We start from the raw sequence: 21,248 nt of genomic DNA, 5'->3' as shown, positions 1-21,248 counted from the left end.
GGGACCTCACCAATGTCTTCTGGTGTCCAGTCAGGACACCCATCACCAATGATCTCTTCAGCCAAGCCCTCCAGCATGCCCTGCAGGCCTCTGGGCAGCCCAGCCTTCAGAGCCAGTGGCAGCCTCAGCTGCAGCAGCTGCGTGACATGAGCATCCAGGACAACGAGCTGAGCCTGAGGGCCCTGCAGGCCACCAGCGGCGACATCCAAGCAGCGCTGGAGCTCATCTTTGCTGGAGGAGCCCCATGAACTCCTGCTCCTTGTCACCCCCCAGCAAACTGCCGAGGTGGCTGCCCACGGGAGGCACTCCTGAAGGTGCCCTGTCTCCCCTCTCCCCAATACATCTGATGCTTGAAAAAAAAAAAAAACTTTAACAAAATGTTAGCTATCTAAGCATAATAGAATGTTGCTATTATTGTGGTTTTTCTAATTTATTGCCAGGACTTCTCAGCTTGCTCTCTTTCATTTCTGTTAATTTTGTCTTCTGAGTCATTGGTGTTTCCTTTATCACTTCTTTCATCATTCTTAACCTCAGAAAGTTAAATCTTGCTCCAATCAAGAGATCTATTATTTATTTTCTTGCAGTTTAAAAAGGGGTTGCTTTTGAACATTTGATTCTTTTTCATTCCTTTCATAAGAGAAAAATATATCATTTCAGAATTAGTACACTTTTGCATAAAATCTACATTTATTGGGGCACCTGGGTGGCTTATGGTTGAGTGGCTGCCTTTGGCCCAGGTCAGGGTCCTGGAGTCCTGGGATCCAGCAGGGAACCTGCTTCTCCCTCTGCCTATATCTCTGCCTCTCTCTGTGTGTCTCATGAATAAATAAATACAATCTTTAAAGAATCTACATTTATTTATCAAATTGATCTGGAATTCATATTTAGTGTCATTATGGTGGAAAACGAACTGATTCTTTTGTCCAATCTGGTAGTGAAGTACCCCCAGCACCACAAATTGTACAGTTAATCCCTCCCCCACTAATTGCTGCTTCTTTCTCCTCTTACTTATGTTAAATTCGCAACTATTTGCATCTAAGGCAGAAGCAGGAAACAACACAGTGCTTGAATGGAATGTGATAATGCAACTGAACATGGGGGAGGGGGTGGTTGCCAGGCAATGGGAAGTCTAGCTGCAACCCAGAGGGGAAGAAAAAGAAAGGTAGAAAAGCCTCCTTTCTGTCAAACTAAACGTTCCTTAGAAGATTCCATCCTTGTGTGTGATCAACAAACCACTTGCCCTTATGACGTTTAGCCAGCCATTTCATATGTTTAGACCTCGTTCTTTCCATATGTCATGTGTAGATAGTAATATGACACTAGGTAGTTATCTAATTTTCCAGCCTGTTTGCTCATCTGAAATAGTCAATTAATAGTAATTGAATTAATGTCAATAGTAAATTAGAGGGGTGCCTGAGTGGCTCAGTTGGTTAAGTATCTGCCTTCTGCTCAGGTCATAACCCCAAGGTCCTGGGATGGAGCCCTGCATCGGAATTGGGCTCCCTGCTCAGTGGAGAGCCTGTTTCTTTCTCTTCCTCTGCTCACCTCCCTCATGCTCTCTCTCTCTCTCTCTCTCTCTCTCTCTCTGTATCTCTCAAATAAATAAAATCTTTTAAAAATTAAAAAAATAATAAATTAGAAATAGAAAGTAACAGTAATAGCTATTTTATGCGATTACTACAAGATTAAAGAGCTATTACATTTAAAGTGCTTGGCACGGGATCCCTGGGAGGCGCAGCGGTTTGGCGCCTGCCTTTGGCCCGGGGCGCGATCCTGGAGATCTGGGATCGAATCCCACGTCGGGCTCCCGGTGCATGGAGCCTGCTTCTCCCTCTGCCTATGTCTCTGCCTCTCTCTCTCTCTCTGATGACTATCATAAATAAATAAAAATTAAAAAAAAATAAAAAGAAAAAGAAAAAATAAAGTGCTTGGCACTAGGGTACTTGGCACATAAGCTTTCAATAAATCACAGTTGTGGTAGTTTTAATTTCGATCTCTGTTATGGAAGGATCAGGAAGAGAAAGAAGATTCAGCAAAGGAGACTGAGAAGCAGGCATTGAAAGAATCTGGGAGGGAGAAACTGTGACATAGGGATATCAGAAACCAAGGGGAAAATAGTATCTAGAAGAAGGGGAATAATACATAGGAAGGTCATGCAAAGACTAGTTCCTCCTGAAAAAAGACTCATTTCCTTGCCAAGTGATTAATAGGAGTGAAGGGAGAAAGGGAAAAAATTATCAAAATTAGGCTATCAGACACAAAATTCTCTAAAAGCCTTCTTTTGGGTAACTCCCTTGGTTTGATCTGAATGCCCAAGTCCTCCAGGGAGAATACATATATGTCCTGAATACTGGAAAAGCCAATGTTACACAAAGTGAAATAAAGTATCAAGCGTGCATCATTTTGGTGAAAAAAAAATCAGACAATTTTAAGTGTACAGGACAAAGAAGAGGATGGGGGAGGGAAGATATGGGGATAAATCATAGAGCAGTTTTACAAAGTAATGGTCTATACTGAACCTCCAAGCTAATGCCAGTGAAAAAAAGGGCAGCGGTGGGTGTCACATTTATTTTTCTTTTTATTCTATCTGGTCCCAGAAAGAAATGACAGCATAAACTGTTTATTTGGGTAAATTATTCAACAAGCATTTATAGAGTAAAATTGAGAAAAGGTGAGCAGAAAGAGGAGTGATACTTTAATATATGATAGAAGAGATCCCTTGCAAGGAAAGATTTAAAGAAAGGGAGGAATAAAGGGCTTATAAACCAAAAGTCAGGGAATGTTGGTGACCCCTGTGGCTTTGAGGGCCCAGGTGGGGCTTCCTGTGGCCTGGGGGTGGAGGAAGAGACTTTTTTGGCTCTGGAGAGATGGAGTTGGCTATGAGGAGCCTAGAGGTGTCCCCAGAGGGATGCAAGAAGTGGGCCTCATTGCTACAGGATTTCTTTTCTTCCTCTTCTTTTTTTAAGTTCCCACTTGAACATGATATTTTTTTTATTTAAATTCAATTTGCCAACATATAGTACACCATTATGATATGGGAGAGTTTGGTTCTTGTCTCATGGAATCTAAGAATGAATCTCTGGGACATTGGGGTGCAAGTGTCTTGGCTTTTCACTGCATCTGTATCTTTGGGTAAATCCCCTCTAGTGCCATTGCTGGGTTCTAGGGTAGCTCTATTTTTAACTCTTTGAGGAACCTCCACACAGTTTTCCAGAGTGGCTGTACCAGTTCACATTTCCACCAACAGTGCAAGAGGGTTCCCTTTTCTCCACATCCTCTCCAACATTTGTTGTTTCCTGTCTTGTTAATTTTCACCATTGTCACTGGTGTGAGGTGGTATCTCATTGTGGTTTTGATTTGTATTTCCCTGATGGCAAGTGATGCAGGGCATTTTCTCATGTGCTTGTTGGCCATGTCTATGTCTTCTTCAGTGAAATTTCTGTTCATGTCTTTTGCCCATTTCATGATTGGATTGTTTGTTTCTTGGCTGTTGAGTTTAACGAGTTCTTTATAGATCTTGGATACTATCCCTTTATCGGATAGGTCATTTACAAATATCTTCTGCCATTCTGTAGGTTGTCTTTTAGTTTTGTTGACTCTTTTTTTTTTAATAATTTTTTTTTGATTTTTATTTATTTATGATAGTCACACAGAGAGAGAGAGGCAGAGACACAGGCAGAGGGAGAAGCAGGCTCCATGCACCGGGAGCCCGACGTGGGATTCGATCCCGGGTCTCCAGGATCGCGCCCTGGGCCAAAGGCAGGCGCCAAACCGCTGCGCCACCCAGGGATCCCTTGTTGACTGTTTCTTTTGCTGTGCAGAAGCTTTGGGTCTTGATTAAGTCCCAATAGTTCATTTTTACTTTTGTTTCCCTTGCCTTCATAGATGTATCTTGCAAGAAGTTGCTGTGGCCAAGTTCAAAAAGGGTGTTGCCTGTGTTCTCCTCTAGGATTTTTATAGCGGCAATGTCCACAATAGCCAAACTGTGGAACGAGACTCTGTGTCCATCGAAAGATGAATGGATAAAGAAGATGTTGTATATACATATATAACTCAGCCATTAGAATTTATATATATATTACTCAGCCATTAGAAACGACAAATATCCACCATTTGCTTCAATGTGGATGAAACTGGCAGGTATTATGCTGAGTGAAGTAAGTCAATCGGAGCAGGACAATCTTTTTTTTTTTTTTTTAGGACAATCTTTATATGGTTTCACTCATACGGATAATATAAAAAATGGTGAAAGGGATTATAGGGGAAAGGAGAGAGAATGAGTGGGAAAAATTAGAGAGACAAACCATGAGAGACTTCTAACTCTGGGAAATGAACAAGGGGTAGTGGAAGGGCAGGTGGGCAGGGGATGGGGTGACTGGGTGACGGGCACGAAGGAGCACTTGATGGGATGAGCGCTGGGTGTTATACTATATGTTGGCAAATCAAACTCCACTAAAAAAAAAAAAAAAGAATCTCAGGGACACAGGAGAATGAGTCAAGCAACAAATATTAAGCAAAGATAGAGAAAGGTCTCAGAAGTGAGAGGGATCCCAACAGGGTTGCCTCTGAGGGCTTTTGGCCTGGCCTTTTATTAGGAACCTACCAGGGAACCCAAGGCCTTGAGATTTCTTTGTGTGGTCTCAAGTGATTGACATATGGCTGTTTTGGGGTCTGGTGAATCTCTGGAATTGTTTGGTAACTGTCAAAGGGAGATATTTCGGGGCTAAGGAGGTTAATTTATTTTCTTCTCTGTTTTTACTGTCTTATCTCTGTTTTCTTGGGATGGGTAGGAGCCTGAGTCTGGACCATTTGGTGTCCTTGGGATTTATGGGAGCCCACAGATTTATAGGAACCTGACTCTGGGCCTTTCCCTTATCTTTCTCTGCCTAGCCCCATCTGTCCCTAACTCATTCCTACCTCAATTAGTTTCAGATATAGTTTTCAGCAATTCATCAGTTGTGTATAACGCCCAGTGCTCATCACAATCCTTCCATGCCTGTGGTTCTTGGTCATGCCCCTTCGAAGAATGAAGAGGTAGACCAGACAGACGAAGGGTGGTAGGCAGCAGAGCAAAGTTTATTGAGTATTGTACAAAGTTCCCTAAGAGGGAGGGGACCAGAGAGGGTTGCCACAGGAGTTTCTAAGTCAAGGGGGTTTTATGGGCTTGTTGGTGGGCTGTTTTACTCTGATTAACCCTCCATGCACCTGTCATCCAATCAGCTATTTGTCATCTATCTAATGTGTGGGAAAGGGTAGAAGGCTCCTTTGAGGGTGGTATAAAATCCTTTTAAGGGTGGTTTCCGGGATCCCTGGGTGGCGCAGCAGTTTGGCGCCTGCCTTTGGCCCAGGGCGCGATCCTGGAGACCCGGGATCGAATCCCACATCGGGCTCCCGGTGCATGGAGCCTGCTTCTCCCTCCGCCTGTGTCTCTGCCTCTCTCTCTCTCTGTGACTATCATAAATAAATAAAAAATTTAAAAAAAAAAGGTGGTTTCCTCTTAGGGCAGGGGCCCCTTTCCCCTGCCTGCCTTTCTCCAACTATCCTTCATCACTCATGAGCCTTTGCTTCTGGTCAGTTCTCAGCTAAAGGATCTGAGGCACAAGGGCCCTGCCAGTCTCCTTCTGGCCATGAGGTTAAGGAGGTGAGGCTTGAGGCAAACATGGGGTGCTAGGCATAGGGGAGGGATCCTGGCAGAGCACAGAGACTGAGCCTCTACTCCCTCCACTAAGAGAGTGTGTGTGGCTTGTGGGGGAGCCTGTAAGGTTAGGATATGGGGTTAGGGAGGGAGCAGGAGCAAGAAGCCAGAGAAGAACTGATAGGGACAATTCTGGAAGGAGAAGCACTTCATGGCAGGTTTTGGATGTGGCAGCCCAGAGAAGGCTACAGTGGGCTTCTTGCATTACCTGGCTTCTACTCCTCCTTCGAGGCCTGAGCCTGCACCCCTCTGTCACTTTTGAGGGGCCATCAACTGCTAGCATATTAGAGACCCCAAACACCTTCTTCCCCTTAGGACCACACAGCCCAGGGTTCTGTGTGAAACCTCGAGTCTGCCATTTCTACCAGTCTAGATGTGAATCTCCTGGCCTCTCATCCTCTCCCTGTCTTCTCCTCTCCCCTCCCTCTACAGCTCTGTGCTCCTTCCTGACAAACTCCCTCTGCATTTGTTCCATTATATTCCCTGCCGTAAATAAAATCATCCCCCATCAACCTTGTCCTGTTCACAAGGATAGGAACTGATATACCTACAAAGAACAGGGGACCCTTAGGGACAGAAGGTCATTTTTTATCACCCTCCAGCCTGGGCCATGAGATGGCCAGGAGCAGGTGTCTAGGAAGTTTCTTCTACGATCTCTCTTTTCCTATTAATGTCCTCGGTTTTAAAAGGGTATGTGGGCTTTCTAATTCCCATGTTTTTCATGTCCTGGCACCCCGATTGCTTCTTTCTTCCTTGGGTATTCTCATTTGTTGGATCAGGAAAGGTTAGTTTCAAGTCCTTGGGCTGCTGATGTTCTCTAGCATATACAACTAGGGGGAGGCTTGGGAGGTGCTGAGTTTCCTGGTACTGAATTCTCATGAGTAACTGCTTTCTCAGTACTGAGTGAGGAAGTGAGGGTAGTGTCAGCTCAAAGGACAGTCTTATTGATGCCACCAGCTGTTGTCCATAAGCAGCAGTAGCCACAGTCTAAGGAATCTACCCTGCTCCTTCCCAATGTGAACAAGAATGTAACCCTGAAATACCCATTTCCCACTTTTTCCCCCACCACTCTCCATCATCACATTTCTCAGGATGCATTAGCGAGGCAAGCATTGGAATATTATTAACTAGTGGTACAGATTTGATCCTGACCTAGGAAACAGGTCAGTTGTGATAAAGGGCCTTCTTGGGAGAATTTCAGCCCATTTCAGCTTCCTTTTTCCTCATCTTTAAATGAGGTTGGTAAAAACTCCACCTCACAGTATGACCCTCCCCCATTAGAGCTTCTATATTTGGTTCTTATTTTTTTCCTGGGATCCCTGGGTGGCGCAGCGGTTTGGCGCCTGCCTTTGGCCCAGGGCGCGATCCTGGAGACCCGGGATCGAATCCCACGTCGGGCTCCCGGTGCATGGAGCCTGCTTCTCCCTCTGCCTGTGTCTCTGCCTCTCTCTATCTCTCTCTGACTATCATAAATAAATAAAAATTAAAAAAAAAAAAAAGAAAAACTTAAAAATTTTTTTCCTCTATATTCCCAAAAGTAACATCACACACAGAGACATTGAACTTGATGCTTATATATATTGACATCGAACTCCACAACAAATATTATTTGGTGAAAAATAACAGCATAGGGATCCCTGGGTGGCGCAGCGGTTTGGCGCCTGCCTTTGGCCCAGGGCGCGATCCTGGAGACCCGGGATTGAATCCCACGTCGGGCTCCCGGTGCATGGAGCCTGCTTCTCCCTCTGCCTGTGTCTCTGCCTCTCTCTCTCTCTCTCTGTGACTATCATAAATAAATAAAATTAAAAAAAAAATAACAGCATAGAACAGCACTTATATTTGATCACTTTTATCTATACATATGTCTATCTAAGTACACAGTTACAGGGAAATATCTAGAAGGGCATTCATCAAAGGGCTAACAATGTTTATATGAGGTTGGAGAGTTTCAGGTAATTTGTATTTTCCTTCATTTTGTGAAAACCACTTTTTAATACAGAAAGAAGTCTACTCCCCCCCCCCCCCCGGGCTCCACGGTTTTTCCCATCTGAAAACAGTTAAGGGTTCACTTGGCTCATTCTAGCACCTTACTTGAGGTCCAGAGAGGTAATTGTGTCTGCCAAGGCCCACTTTTGACCTCTCCTTCTCTATATGTGTCAGCTCCTGCAGAGTGATGATCAGATTCTCAAACACCTGGGCCTTGTGGCTCTCACTGTTACAGGTTTCCTTTGGGTGACTTTCCTCACCACAATATGAACAAAAGATTATGTATTTTCGCTTTCTGGCTCTATGTATATCCCCAGGACCATTATTCTTATACCTAGAACCCCCACTGGTGGAAGGAGATTGAGTTGAGGAGCTGTTGGAGGAATCAATGACCAGTATTTGATCTAGAGGTCTGGCACTGCCTCTAAGGGGAGGGGCATCCATAAGTGTAAGTAGAGGGTCCTGAGATTCTACTAGAATCACATCCTCATCTGAGTCGTCAAGGGTATCATCTACCTCTTTCACGTTGCAGTCAGCACTACTGATTGCTATTGGCTGGGGGCTCTGAAATGCTACAGGGCTTGCTGCCCTCTCCAAGATTAGCTCAGACCTTTTGGGCCACTTTGGTTTCATAAAAGTGTCACTCCAATCCTCTTCCTGCTTTATCATCCTGATTAACTCCAAGAAATTAGGAGGATGCGCCTGATCATTTGCATACATCCTGAGATGTTTCAGCCTAAAGCGCAGGTCCCAATTTAGCTTAGCTCCTAAAAGGAGCTGGTGCAGACAAATCTGGTTTGCATCTTTCTGAGCTATGATCCCTGCCTGAATAGCATTCTGGAGCTGTACTTCTAAACGGATCACATAAAGGGAGGTTTTCTCCCCTTGTGCTTGCAAAGTATTAAAAAATTTCCCATGGGCAGTGACCTTGCTTTCAGACTCCCCAAACACCAATTTCATTGCCCGCAAATCAGCCAGCCACACTTAGATTGGGGTTTGTGGCCTGGAGCAAACCCATGACCTCCCGGGCAGGGCCCCTAAGGGTGTTCATCAAGCACTTGAGCTTTTCCTCCTCAGACATATTCCAATCAGGCAGGACCCCAATGACCTGGATCAGCCAGGTTTCAAAGGTTTCTTCCCCTTGGGCTGGCACCACTCTCCCAGAGAACAACTTCACATTTCTTTCTGCCATGTTGACCCTTAAAGGACCAAGACTCCTTCCCATGGACCTCAAAATTGAATGGGCCCAAGGTGGCAAGGGTGTGTTTTGCCGCCGGCTATTACCGACGTGTGCAACGATGCTAGCCATGATGGATGACGGTCTTCTATCTGAATATAACAAGATGCTCAGGCTTTTCAGAAAAGCCTAATCTGTAGGAGGATTCCCCAAAGCAATGCTCCCGGGCTCTGGCTTCCTTGTATCTCAATAGTGACTGTAAAGAAAAAGGAGGAAAAAAGGTCAATAAGGTAGTAGATTGCAGGGAAGTGGTCTGCAGTCACTCTACTTCCATGAACACCTTGCAGTACATTTTATATTTGCTCACTGCTGTAAAAATATCCTGCAGGACATTGGCAGAACTTTCTGGAGCTACTGGGTGTCCTCGTGCTAGCAGGAGTTACATCCATCCCCTCCAGCCAGTCCTCCAGGAGGGAGGGCAACTGTTGCTTTGAATTCTAGGGGAACTACTGTGTGGAGTTGTTTGTTGGGCTCTCAAAATAGAGTACAATGGTCTAAATCTCACAGTTTTGTGATAATAAGTAAGAAATCAGGTAAAAATCACTGGATGTCAACTATACTCAAATATTTGAAAATTAAAGATCTCAACCACGCACCCTTCTCCGAGATTCCTCCCTCAATTCTCGGATTATAAAACGTAAACTCGGAAACAAGTGTATGCCTTAATTTCACTTCCAGCCTCTGCAACAGGTGAGAAAGCTCGCCTTCAGGGTAGGTCGACTTCTGTCCACTGGGGTTTGCAGATCCCAGTCCTGACTGGGAGTTAAGACTGCATCGTCTTGTTGGGCAGGACAGAGAAGGGAAGAGTCAGAAGCAGCCTTATCTCTCATTCTGCTGTCTCCCCACCCTCACTCCCGTCTCCGCTGTAGCCAGACGGAAAATTCCTTCTCCCACCTCTTGAATACAAGTCAGTGACCCCTTCCATTACATGTCCCCTGGGAAATCATAGGCTTATCGGCTCTGCAATAAGCCGCACAGAATTCAAGTTCGGATTTGGCTTTGATGGCCTACCACGGAGAAAGGGAATAAGAGTTGGACACGCACACCCACATATTCCTCCCCGGAAAGAGTTGGAAAATGCAAAAGGGGTTCAAAGCAGACAGCTTGTGATTATCTCCTCCTTGTCCCTATGACCCCTCAGAAACGCCCCTCCCCCTTTCAATTAAGGCAAATCCTACCCATTAGCTGTATCCAGCAAAAACCCCACCCCCTCCCTCAGCACAGCGGGGCCACGGGATTGCTCCATCCTCAACCAACCTCGCAGTTCCCAATTCCCCAAGTGGGGAGCCGCCAAGTACAGGTGAAGCTTCCACTTCCTCTCTCCGTGCTGGGCTATCGCGTCCCCCGCCCCCCGCCCTTTTTTTGTTACCTGCGCTCCGCGGGTGAGCAGCGGATGCTCAGGCTTGGACAGCTGTGAATGCCGCCTTCCAGTCTCCACGGGCCTGTAGGGGAAAAGGATGACGCCTCCTCCGCCGCCAAGCGACCGGGAGCTGCTGGATGGAACTGCTCCCCACAGCCGCCCAGCAAGGGGTAGCCAAGTCTAGCAGCGCGGTTCCCAAGGCAGCCGCGGCCGCCCCCGCCCACCGGCTGTGCCCTCCCAGCAGCCGCCGCTTCAGTTAGCCTCTGCCCATTGACACAATAGAGCTTGATGAGCGGGGCGGCGCGGCCAATCAGCGGGGCGCGGGGGAGGCCTCCCCTCTCAGCCTCCGGCCCCCGAGGCCATTGCTAGCAAAAGGGGGGAGCCAACTGGCGGGGGCTGCGGCACACGGGCGCGGGAGCCAGCGCGGTGTCAAGTGCAGCTCAGACGCACCGACCGGGCCGATTTACATTTTACCCGTGAGTTTGCTGCTTCCCCTTCTCATTCTTTCTCCCTCACCCCTTCCATCTCGACTCTCCTCCCTCCGCTCTTTGAGACCGGACGCCTTAAACACGAGGTGGGACAGAAATCAAGTGAACAATAAGAGCCCCTCACTTCTGTGTAGCGGGAAGGGGAGAAAGTATTTACTGAGCACTTTCTGCTTGCGAATGCGTTTGCACGGACGTCTCATTTATTCTTCTGAGCAGCCCTGTGGAGGAGATAGCGGTGTGCCGGTTTAACAGAGAGGGCACTTCAGCACTCAAGCAGTGTGGTTAGGAAGTGCAAAACTAAGAGCTCACACCCATGTCGACATATCTGATTTCGAACGCCGCCCCTTCTGAACACTTCTCTATACTCTCAGACTGAAAGTTAGTGGAGAAAAGCCAAAGTAGAGGTGGGAGGGCTCATTTGGAACTATACAGAATTAGTGAGCAAGGACTATTAGTCTCCATTGTACAGATGAAGAAACAGAGGTTAGGCATCTTGCCCAGCACGACACAGCAAATAAGTATCAGCATCCAGTTTTGTATCCAAGCCTGTTGTTCTAATGCTGTTTGCCCGGCTGAGCTGCCTAGAGAGTATTTTTACATTGGTGGTCTCAAACCCACCAGAAGTCTTGGTGTGATGGTAGTGTTGAGTGAGAGTGGTGGAGGAGGCCGCAGGGAGTAGGGAAAACGGTGGGCAACTTTTGCAGTAACCGTTGTACAGGAGAGGAAACTAAAGCACTTTTCTTCTCATTTTACACTATTTTTATACTACAAGAAGCTGCCTATTTATTAAAAAAAAAAAGTAAAACATTTCTACAGCTTATGAGCTCAAAGGAAACAAGACTCAGAGGTGAGATTCCTTGCCTGAGATGACAAGGTGAAGCCAAAATTTGGACCAAATCTCTCTGACACCAGAACCCATGCTATTAACCAAAGTATGGGTACAAGACTGGCTGCCTCAAAATCATTTTTAGAAATGCAGATTCGTGAGCTCCACCTCTGGTGGATTCAGATTTACTGGGACTAGCAGTGGGGAATGTGATTTATATTTTTAACCAGGTCTGTAGTTAATTCTGAGATGTAGAGAAGTTTATGAATCACTGCTGAATGCACATCATACTGAGGGTAATAAGTAAATGGCCTGCTGCCAATGTATCTGGCCACAGCACATCTGTCATGAAATGTAACTCCACTGAGCAGAGGTTCCCAACTAGGGTCATTTCTGAAATTGTTTACAAAGAATTTGGACTCTGTATTTTTCTGAGTCCTTAGTTTTAGAGATTTTCAAGTAAGTCTGTGGCCCAGAAATGGTTTAAGATTCATTCCCCTGCAATCTTTCTTCATAATATCTTCCTCGTTCAACTTGCACTTCAGGAAGAAGTGTGAGAAATGAAACAGTTTGACCTAACCCCTGATCCACAGATCTCTACCGCTGATACAGCTCTTTCATTTCCTGGCTTGAGGACAGGTTGCTAGGTTGCCCTTCTGTGAGCTCTTGAGGGGACCTCTCCTTTGCTGGATTTGGCATCACTGGCCCTAGAGAAGAGCAACTCCATGGAAACGGCATGCAGGGCTGTCCTGCAGGGCTGCCAGCTTGAATGGGCTGTGAAGCCAGTGGCTGGGAAACTTTCTCTATATTCTATGACTTCTGGTTTTTGGAGAGCAGGTCTTACTTTCCTGATGTAAGTTGTGGCCAGAAGGCCCCCTGTGGGACTTTTTCTGGACTTGTTCTGGATGCTTGGAAGTAGATGAATAATCTAATGCCCTTCAACTGTTGTTGGGTTCATCTTCAACCTGCCAAGATACTTTACCTGATGCTCCTCTCTGTTGTAATCATCGTCGTCTTCTTCTAATTTTTTTTACAAACCCAATACCTAGGGTTCCTTGAAGTAAACATGTCAAATTTGGAGATGAGGACTTTTATCTGAGGACTGTGGCCTTTCTCTTGTGGATGGAACAGAGTGGGAGGTTGTGGAAGGTAAGAGAGAAGTCTCACCTCACAAAGTCAGGGGTGATGCTGGTGGTAGCTCTTGGGTTTCCTTCAGACTTTTACTTCTGCTCCCCGATACCATGACATCTGACCCTGGGTCTCAGCAGATTCCTGCTCTGTGTTTAAATTAGCTTCACTGACAACTTAGGTGATCTGCAGCTGGACCTGGTGGAGATGGGATCAAATAAACAAAGAATAGACCCTAGAAATCTGACCCCAAAAAAGTGAAAAGAAATGGATTGTGTAAAAATGCCTGCATTGGACCCTTAATACAAAGCGAGGATCTCTTCGGGCTGGGAGGAGGATTTGCTGAGCTGGCTCCATTTGGATACAGAGCATCCCTTATCTCTGGCCTCATGTGTGGGAGCATGTTCCAACTCATGGCTCTAATGAGACCACATTTTCTAATTTCAACAAAGAAACCTTAAAAGCCTGAAGGTTAGGGAATTAAAATTTTTCAGCTGAAACAGTAGTAATAGCTTCTCTTGGCTGCCTGTCTCCTCTGTGCCAGGAACTTTCCATCTGTTATCTCATTTAAGCTACTCAGCAGCCCTGTTAGAACGTCATTGTTATCCCATTTTGCAGATAGGGAACCCGGGTCTCAGAGAAGTTAAGTAACTTATATAAGGCTCCACAACTTGGTAGTGGAGACATTGGGACTCCAGCCCCCTCAGGGCTGTCAAACTCCCAGGCCAATGAACAGCTTTGCTCTACTGTCTCCCAGACAAGCAATCTAAAATGAACTCTGCAGAAGACCCAATGCATTTGACTGATTTCAGCCTTTAGAAAAAGTGTAGTTGTAATCTCATCGTTATTTCTGGGATCTTTCTCTTTTTTTGTTTCTCTCTTTTTTTTTTTTTAAATAAAACTACCAATATAACTTATGGAGCAATTTATACATGAGTACTGTGCTAAGAATTTTATATACTTCATCTCATGCAAGCTTCATGACAATCATTTTACAAATAAAGATACTGAGGCTCGGAGAGGTGAGGAGACTTGGCCAAGGTCATAAAGCTAGCAAGTGGCATAGTGAAATGCACTGTCTGCAGGCTGTCTGACTCCAGAGCCTGTGTCTTCATGCTATAACATATTGCAGTGGGGGAAACAAATATGGCCCTTATTCTAAATCCGCTCCTCTCTGCCAACCACAGCTGTTTCCTTCCCACAGCCTGCACTCAGAGCTGTGCCCCACTCATGCTTTTAGGTCTCTGTAACTTAGACCTCTTGCTCAGCCTAGAATGCCTGCCCTCACTCCTCCACCTGCTCATTGATTAAGTATTAAGTCAGATGCCCCTCCTCAGAGAAATTTCTTGGCTGTTCCCTGTCCCAGGTGGGATAAATTGTTCTTGTCTCTCTGCTCTGACCTTGATTGGTGTGCCCTTTATTTTGGCTGCCAGTATCATTTAGCTCATTGTTGACTTGTCTCTCCCACTAGATTCCCAAGCCCTTGAAGGCAAGTACCAACTCCTATTTACCTCTAGCTTCATAGTAATTTACCCACAGTGATTACCCATAGTGATTCAGTGTAAATCAATGCAAGTTTGTAAGCTGACCAAAGACTGGCTAAGGGAGGCCCTGAATGAACAAATAAATGTGGGGCTGGATCCTTGGGTGGTCACACAGGCTGTCCATCTGGACAAGACTAGCTAGGGCAGTTTGGAATCCCCTGGGCTCACTTTGCTAGGCTATCAACATAAGAAGCACAACATGAGGTATAAGAATGGCTTCTCCAGGGCAGCCCTGGTGGCGCAGCGGTTTGGCGCCGCCTGCAGCCTGGGGTGTGATCCTGGAGTCCCGGGATCGAGTCCCACACGGGGCTTCCTGCATGGAGCCTGCTTGTGTCTTTGCCTCTCTCTCACTCTCTCTGAATGAATAAATAAATAAATCTTTTTTTTTTTAAAAAAAGAATGGCTTCTCCAGACTGACTCCAGGTGCATTCTGTGGTGTGTACTTTGGAATTCATGCCAAGGGGCCAGACTGTCCAGAATTGTTTTTTTTCCAGAATTGTTTTATAGCACATCTTTGCATTCACAGAAGAAAGGTCTTCCCTGCCTCCCATGTCAACACAGGATTTGTTCCTCCATACCTCTTCATACGGTTCTGGCTGACCTGAGAGTATCCTGCAGGAGCCATGTGCTCTGTGGAGACAGACGGTGAAGTCAGGAAGCATCCGTTTTTTGTTTTTTTTTTAAATAATTCTTATCGAGGCCGCTATGGCTTAACCACTTTGTCTCACTTAATTTTATTAGTCTTTGCGACAACCTTTTGAGGTAGGTCTGTTGTCGCTATTTCATGACTAAAGAAACAGAGACTGAGTGAAGTGTCTTGCCTAAGGTCACACAACCAAGCAATAGAGACAGAATTCAGTTTTGGATCTCTGCCTCCCAAAGCCTGGCATCACAACAGGAGAATACATGGGGAAAAAAGTGGATTCTCCTCCCTGATAAAATAAGGAAGAATTACATTTATAAAATTATGAATAGATATTTAAGCTTCACCTTTAATTCCTGAAAATGAATTGCCATAAAGTGGCAGAAGGACTTGGGGATGGAAAAGCACAATTCTGCTATCAAATATTGGCTGAAATTCCCCCATGTCAGCCCCCGTGACATGTACAATATAAGGATGCCTAGAGAGCATTTTCCCCCTTTGGCTCATTTTATAACTGAGATGGATGAGGCCCCAACAGGTCAGTGAATTCCTAAACATCATACAGGAAGTTGACAGCTGACTGACACTTAGAATGCTAGTCTGCCCAATCTTAGCCCAGTTTTTCTGCTAAGTCAGCCTGCCTTATGCAGTCAGTCAACACATGTTTATATGTTACTCAGGAAGATGTGGAGAAATAGAACACTACTGTACTTTGAGATAAAAGGGGACAAATATTTCCTTCACTATCCATCCTTATTTAGATGCAGGTAAGACTTGGGGGAAGAAGTCCCTTGGTAGTAGATCTGGGGAATGTTGGGGGTGCAGTGGCTTTGGGAACCTGAGCAGAGCCACCTGAGGCCTGGGGGTGGGGGAGGGGTCTCTTGGCTCTGGAGAGATGGAGGCAGCTGCTATGGGCACAGAGGGATACAAGAGTGGGCTCATGAGCCTTTGCTTCTGGCCAGTTCTCAGCTAAAGGATCTGAGGCACAAGGGCCCTGCCAGTCTCCTTCTGGCCATGAGGTTAAGGAGGTGAAGCTCGAGGCAAACATGGGGTGCTAGGCATAGGGGAGGAATGCTGGCAGAGCACAGAGACTGAGCCTCTACTCCCTCCACTAAGAGAGTGTGTGTGGCTTGTGGGGGAGCCTGTAAGGTTAGGTTATGGGGTTAGGGAGGGAGCAGGAGCAAGAAGCCAGGGAAGAACTGATAGGGACAATTCTGGAAGGAGAAGCACTTCATGGCAGGTTTTGGATGTGGCAGCCTAGAGAAAGCTGCAGTGGGCTTCTTGCATTACCTGACTTCTGCTCCTCCCTCGAGGCCTGAGCCTGCACCCCTCTGTCGGTTTTGAGGGGCCATCAACTGCTAGCATATTAGAGCCCCAAACACCTTCTTCCTCTCAGGACCACACAGCCCAGGGTTCTGTGTGAAACCTCCAGAGTCTGCCATTCCTACCAGTCTAGATGTGAATTTCCTGGCCTCTCATCCTCTCCCTGTCTTCTCCTCTCCCCTCCCTCTATAGCTCTGTGCTTCCTCTCCACACACTGTCTCCTGCTGTGGCAATTCTGTCCTCTTAGCCCTATCTCCTTCCTGACAAACTCCCTCAGGTTCTCAGATCTACCCTGAGCCTTCACTTCTTCATGATCTCGAGTTTCCTTCCTAGTTACCTCTCATCTACCGCATTAGCTCCCAGCCCTTTCTGGGGTGGGATCAGTAGTTTGGTGTCCTTGTACTGTGTCTTCCCTCTAGTACAGTGATTCTGAACCAAGGATGCTTTTGCTTCCCAGGGGCCATAGGGCAATGTCTGGAGATAATTTTGGTTATAATAGCTGGGTTGGTCCCAACTGGTGCTACCGACATTTAGTAAGTAGAGGCCAGCAGGCTGCTAAACATTCTGTGACACATAGGACAGGAATCTATAATAAAGAACTGTCTGGGGATGCCTGAGTGGTTGAGCAGCTGCCTTCGGCTCAGGGCGTGATCCCAGGGTCCTGGGATCAAGTCTCACACTGGGCTCCCCATAGGGAGCATGCTTCTCCCTCTGCCTATGACTCTACCTCTCTGTGTGTCTCTCATGAATGAATAAATAAAATCTTTTTTTTAAAAAAGAATTGTCTGGCCAAAAATATCACATGTGTCCAGGTTGAAAATCCCTGCTCTCTTGTATAGCCACAGGTCTACAAGGATAGGCTTAGAAATTGCCAGGTATGGAGCCTTTTGGTGCTGACCTTCCAGGAACAGCTACTCTTTCTGTTCCTCATTTGGGTGGAAGTGGGGGTGCAGAGCATTGCCATGAAACAACCAAGACACTGTCAGGAATCTGCAGACAGAAGGTGACAGAGATTCCTCATTCCCCAAATTTACTACCAGCTCTTAGAGAAAGTATTGGAATACAACTTCTGAATGCCTTCCTGCCTCTATGAGATTGTTTCACTCTTTGGAAAGAGAGCAGCAACTTATTATTCTAGCAGTTTATCAAATGCAAAACTTCAAGTGGTAAACATTGAGTGCAATAGCTTCTGAAGCTCTCTCTCCCCAATTTTATTTTCTTCAATCACAAAGCTTCTTTGAGGAGTGCCTGAGTGGCTCAGTGGTAGTGTGTCTGACTTCTGCTTGGGTGGTAGTGTGTCTGACTTCTGCTTGGGTCATCAAGTTCTGCATCAGGCATCCCACAGGGAGCCTGCTTCTCCCTCTGCCTATGTCTCTGCCTCTTTCTTTGTCTCTCATGAATAAATAAATAAGATCTTAAAAAAAGTTTCTTTGAATATTAGAGTATTTGATTTGTTGGTAAAACATGGTAAAGGTGACTCTTTTCAGAAAAAAAAAAAACAAACTACCTTTGTTTTAATTTGAGGTGGATGACTTCTTAAGAGTGTGCCTATTTCTCAGAAACTGGCCCAAAGTGTTGCTGTTTTTCTTAGGGCTGAGTTTCTTGGGGGCTCTGTTTCTAACTAGGCAGTGAAAATGCCACCAACAGATTGAATTGGTCAGTCTAACGTCTCCTGCCCTCCCCTACTCCTACCAGTTTCTTCCATCTGTACCCAGTTGTCTTCAGCATGGAGGAACAGAACCACTCTTCTGGAAAGGAGCTTCAGCACCGGACACGAGCAGAGTCTCCAGGAAAGAAAACCTGGCACTCCCAGGCATATGCTCTTGGGGCCGTTTCCAACTTTATGTCTACGTTTCTGACCTTCCCTATCTATAAGGTTGTGTTCCGGCAACAGATCCATGCTGTGGCGGTGTCAGAAGCTGTGCGACAGCTTTGGCATGAAGGCCCTCAATACTTCTTCCGGGGAATATACCCACCACTTCTCTCCAAGACATTGCAAGGGACTCTGTTGTTTGGGACTTATGATAGCCTCCTGTGTTCTCTCTCTCCTGTTGGGCCACACTCCCTGGGACACCGCTGGGCTGCAGGCCTTATGTCTGGTGTGGTGGAGGCTGTGGCCTTGAGCCCCTTTGAAAGGGTGCAAAATGTGCTCCAGGATGGTCGCAAGCAAGCCCGCTTCCCCAGCACATTCAGCATTCTCAAGGAATTCAACTCTTATGGGCTTTGGGGGCGGCTGTCACTGGGCTACTATCGTGGTTTCTGGCCTGTCCTTCTCAGGAACAGCCTGGGGAGTGCTCTGTATTTTTCCTTCAAGGACCCCATCCAGGATGGCTTGGCAGAGCAAGGCCTGCCCCACTGGGTTCCTGCCTTAGTGTCTGGGAGTGTCAATGGAACAATCACGTGCCTAGTTCTGTATCCTCTGATTGTGCTGGTGGCCAACATGCAGTCCCATATTGGCTGGCAAAGCATGCCGAGCCTGTGGGCCTCTGCCCAGGATGTGTGGGACACTCGGGGCCGAAAGGTGTTCCTGATCTACCGTGGAGGCTCCCTAGTCATCCTAAGGTCCAGCGTGACATGGGGCCTCACCACTGCTATCCATGACTTCCTGCAGAGGAAGTCTCGTTCCAGGAAAGAGCTGAAAGACTGACGAGCTGCAGAAAGCGTGGCCATGGCAAGTTTGTTATCTTAAGCTTTCCCAGGTCAGTCTAAATAGCTTACGTCTTTGGCTTGGTTCCCTGATACAACCGTTCTTTAGCATCTTTGAACTGCCAGTGCATGGGAGAAGTTACCAACTACCAGCCTTTTGGGCACAGACAAAGCCCAACAGAAAGAAAGGCACTCCAGTCTCTCCACAGATTCAATAGCCTCAGACCTAGGAGGCCCTTAAAAAACATGTAACCTAGATGAAATGTCATTCCTTAAAGGAATTCCTTGACAGTAAGAGGAAACATTCAAAGATGACCTTAGTTAGGCACTGAGTTCTGGGATCCCTCCAGCTATCCTTTGGACCAAACTTAGTGGAGGACCAGGGACTCCAATATCAAAGAACTAAGCTTGACTCTTAGGATATGAATTCCATAGAACTTCTCAGATGGCTACATTTTCATGATACTGTTTGATACCCCTACCACCCTTACTCTCACTTCTCAGGGCTGTGGGTTCTAGTTTCATTCAGGCTGGCAGTTGTGGCTGCAAATCCTAAATTAGACTTGCCTCAACTGATCACATGTCACAAGAACTTATGGGCCTGGATATGGGAGTGGGAAGAGATGTCACTGGATGAGTGGAAAGAACAGACTTTGAGGGAAGAGATTTAGTTGCATGAGAAAAATTTACTATCAATTGCTTGGTGTTATCTGCCAAGATATTTTTGATAGCAAGGCAATCACATTGCCCAGAAACCATTTGAGTTTCCCTAAGAAATCTGCACGTGAAATGTTCATATATTTTCATAAATGATTGTGTATTTTATTGCTGTGGATAAATGCGGTTACTGTGACAAAAAGATCAGAAATCTTAGCCCGCCATTCAGGGCCATTCAAAATACGGTCCTGATATAACTTAGAGCATTTTATCACACCACTACCACTTACATAGATCCCATTCAGTCAGCTAAACTGGACTATTCTCTCTCCAAACATGCCTTGAACTTTTGCATGGCCATGCTTTGGACCACACTATTTCTCCACCTACAGTGCCCCTTCCTCACATGCCAGTCTGCCAAAATCCTTGCAGTTCCTCAAAGCCTAGCTCAGATGCCACCTTCTCTATGGAGACTCTTCTGATTTCCCACAACTGAATGTGATGTTAGTATCTTGTGATGCCCCTTTCAAGAACACTTCATACATGGCACTGATTCCATTAGGTCACTGATTTCATGTGGCCCTGTGTTCTTATTGGTGTTCTTCAATACCTCCTACTAGACTGTAAAACTCCTTGAAAGCAGGGATTCTTGTATGCATTTTAAAATCTCCCCTTGTGTCTAGGTGCTCAATAATGTTGGCTGAATTATTGAATTGATTATCAAGCTGTGATATGGTCTCTATCCTCAGGGTGCTGTCCCTTGTACATGAAAATAATGTTATTGATTCGTTGTCAGCAAGACACATGCCTTTGGGGGTGTGGTTTTGTTTTCTTTTATTAGTGGATTTAGTTTTGTGCTAATGATAATGATGCTGCTAATAATAATAAATGACTTTCAACTGGAAAATTTGATGAGTTTGTGTTATTGATGGCATGTTTGCTATTAGCAACACCACAGGAACTAAATTTTCACAAACAGAAGCACATTGCATAACTGTCCCATTCATTTCAACTCTGGAATTTTGAAGAGTTCTAAGATGATATATGTTGCAGTTTCCCCCCTTGTATATGATATGATAATGACCTCCACTTACACCTCCATACCAGACTGAATTTGTTTAAAATGACCTGATTATAGATCCTAGCAATGAGAATTCCTCACTTAATAACACAGGAATTAAAGACACAGCAGTAGGCAATATGAGGTCAGAATGCGTTTGCCTGCAAGGTCAAAAGAGAATGGCTGGTCCAGAATAGCTGCAGATGAGTTCCCATGTCTGATCCTTGTGCAGACTTGGATGGGGTAGGATGGTACTCTGTGGATTCAAGAACAGGGAATACAGGGTCTGCACAAGGAAAGGAAAAATAGAACAGTAGCTAGTTATATTTAAGGCTAACACTCATAAGGAAGAAAATATTTACAAAAATTCATAACTTAGTTTATAGCTGTGATTTTTAAGCTGAAAAGGGGATAAACTACCATACTCCCCCCACATTTTAATCCAAGACATGCATTCATTGATTTCCAACTATGCTGTGGATTTCCATTTATGTCGCTGTATCAGCCCATATCCCTTTCTTCATTTTAACTTATAATTTAGAAATAATTTCAAACTTCTAGAAAAGTTGCCAGCATAAGTCAAGTATAAAGAGCACATATACTCTTTACCCAAATTCACCTGTTAACATTTTAGCCTATTTGCTTTATTGAGCAC

The 21,248-nt window shown here is 45.6% G+C and overlaps 2 protein-coding genes across 3 annotated transcripts; one reads left to right on the top strand and one right to left on the bottom strand.

Annotated features, from left to right (window-relative positions):
- Positions 1 to 7,484: 7,484 nt before the first annotated feature.
- Positions 7,485 to 10,545, bottom strand: ZCCHC18 (zinc finger CCHC-type containing 18). Its single transcript, XM_025989014.2, is given in 3 exon segments — positions 7,485 to 8,653; positions 8,655 to 9,114; positions 10,288 to 10,545. Coding segments are annotated over 2 exon segments (1,215 nt in total). The 5' UTR covers positions 8,991 to 9,114; positions 10,288 to 10,545; the 3' UTR covers positions 7,485 to 7,774.
- Positions 10,546 to 10,587: 42 nt separating this feature from the next.
- SLC25A53 (solute carrier family 25 member 53) lies at positions 10,588 to 20,440 on the top strand. Of its 2 annotated transcripts, none has more exons than XM_025989016.2 (2): positions 10,588 to 10,754; positions 17,926 to 20,440. In XM_025989016.2, exon 2 carries the CDS (start codon positions 17,957 to 17,959, stop codon positions 18,875 to 18,877), a length of 921 nt encoding a protein of 306 aa, XP_025844801.1. In that variant the 5' UTR covers positions 10,588 to 10,754; positions 17,926 to 17,956; the 3' UTR covers positions 18,878 to 20,440. The 2 variants fall into 2 exon arrangements, with proteins under 2 accessions (XP_025844801.1, XP_072600962.1); XM_072744861.1 differs by having other exon boundaries at positions 10,659 to 10,754; positions 12,642 to 20,440.
- Positions 20,441 to 21,248: the final 808 nt, after the last annotated feature.

This window comes from Vulpes vulpes, chromosome X, assembly GCF_048418805.1.
Source record: "Vulpes vulpes isolate BD-2025 chromosome X, VulVul3, whole genome shotgun sequence".
Taxonomy (NCBI): Eukaryota; Metazoa; Chordata; class Mammalia; order Carnivora; family Canidae; genus Vulpes; species Vulpes vulpes.
This window is presented reverse-complemented; position numbering and strand designations above follow the sequence as displayed.

What these genes read in the sequence shown, in the direction of transcription:
- SLC25A53 (XM_025989016.2), top strand. Translation starts at nt 17,957, where the DNA reads ATGGAGGAACAGAACCACTCTTCTGGAAAGGAGCTTCAGCACCGGACA.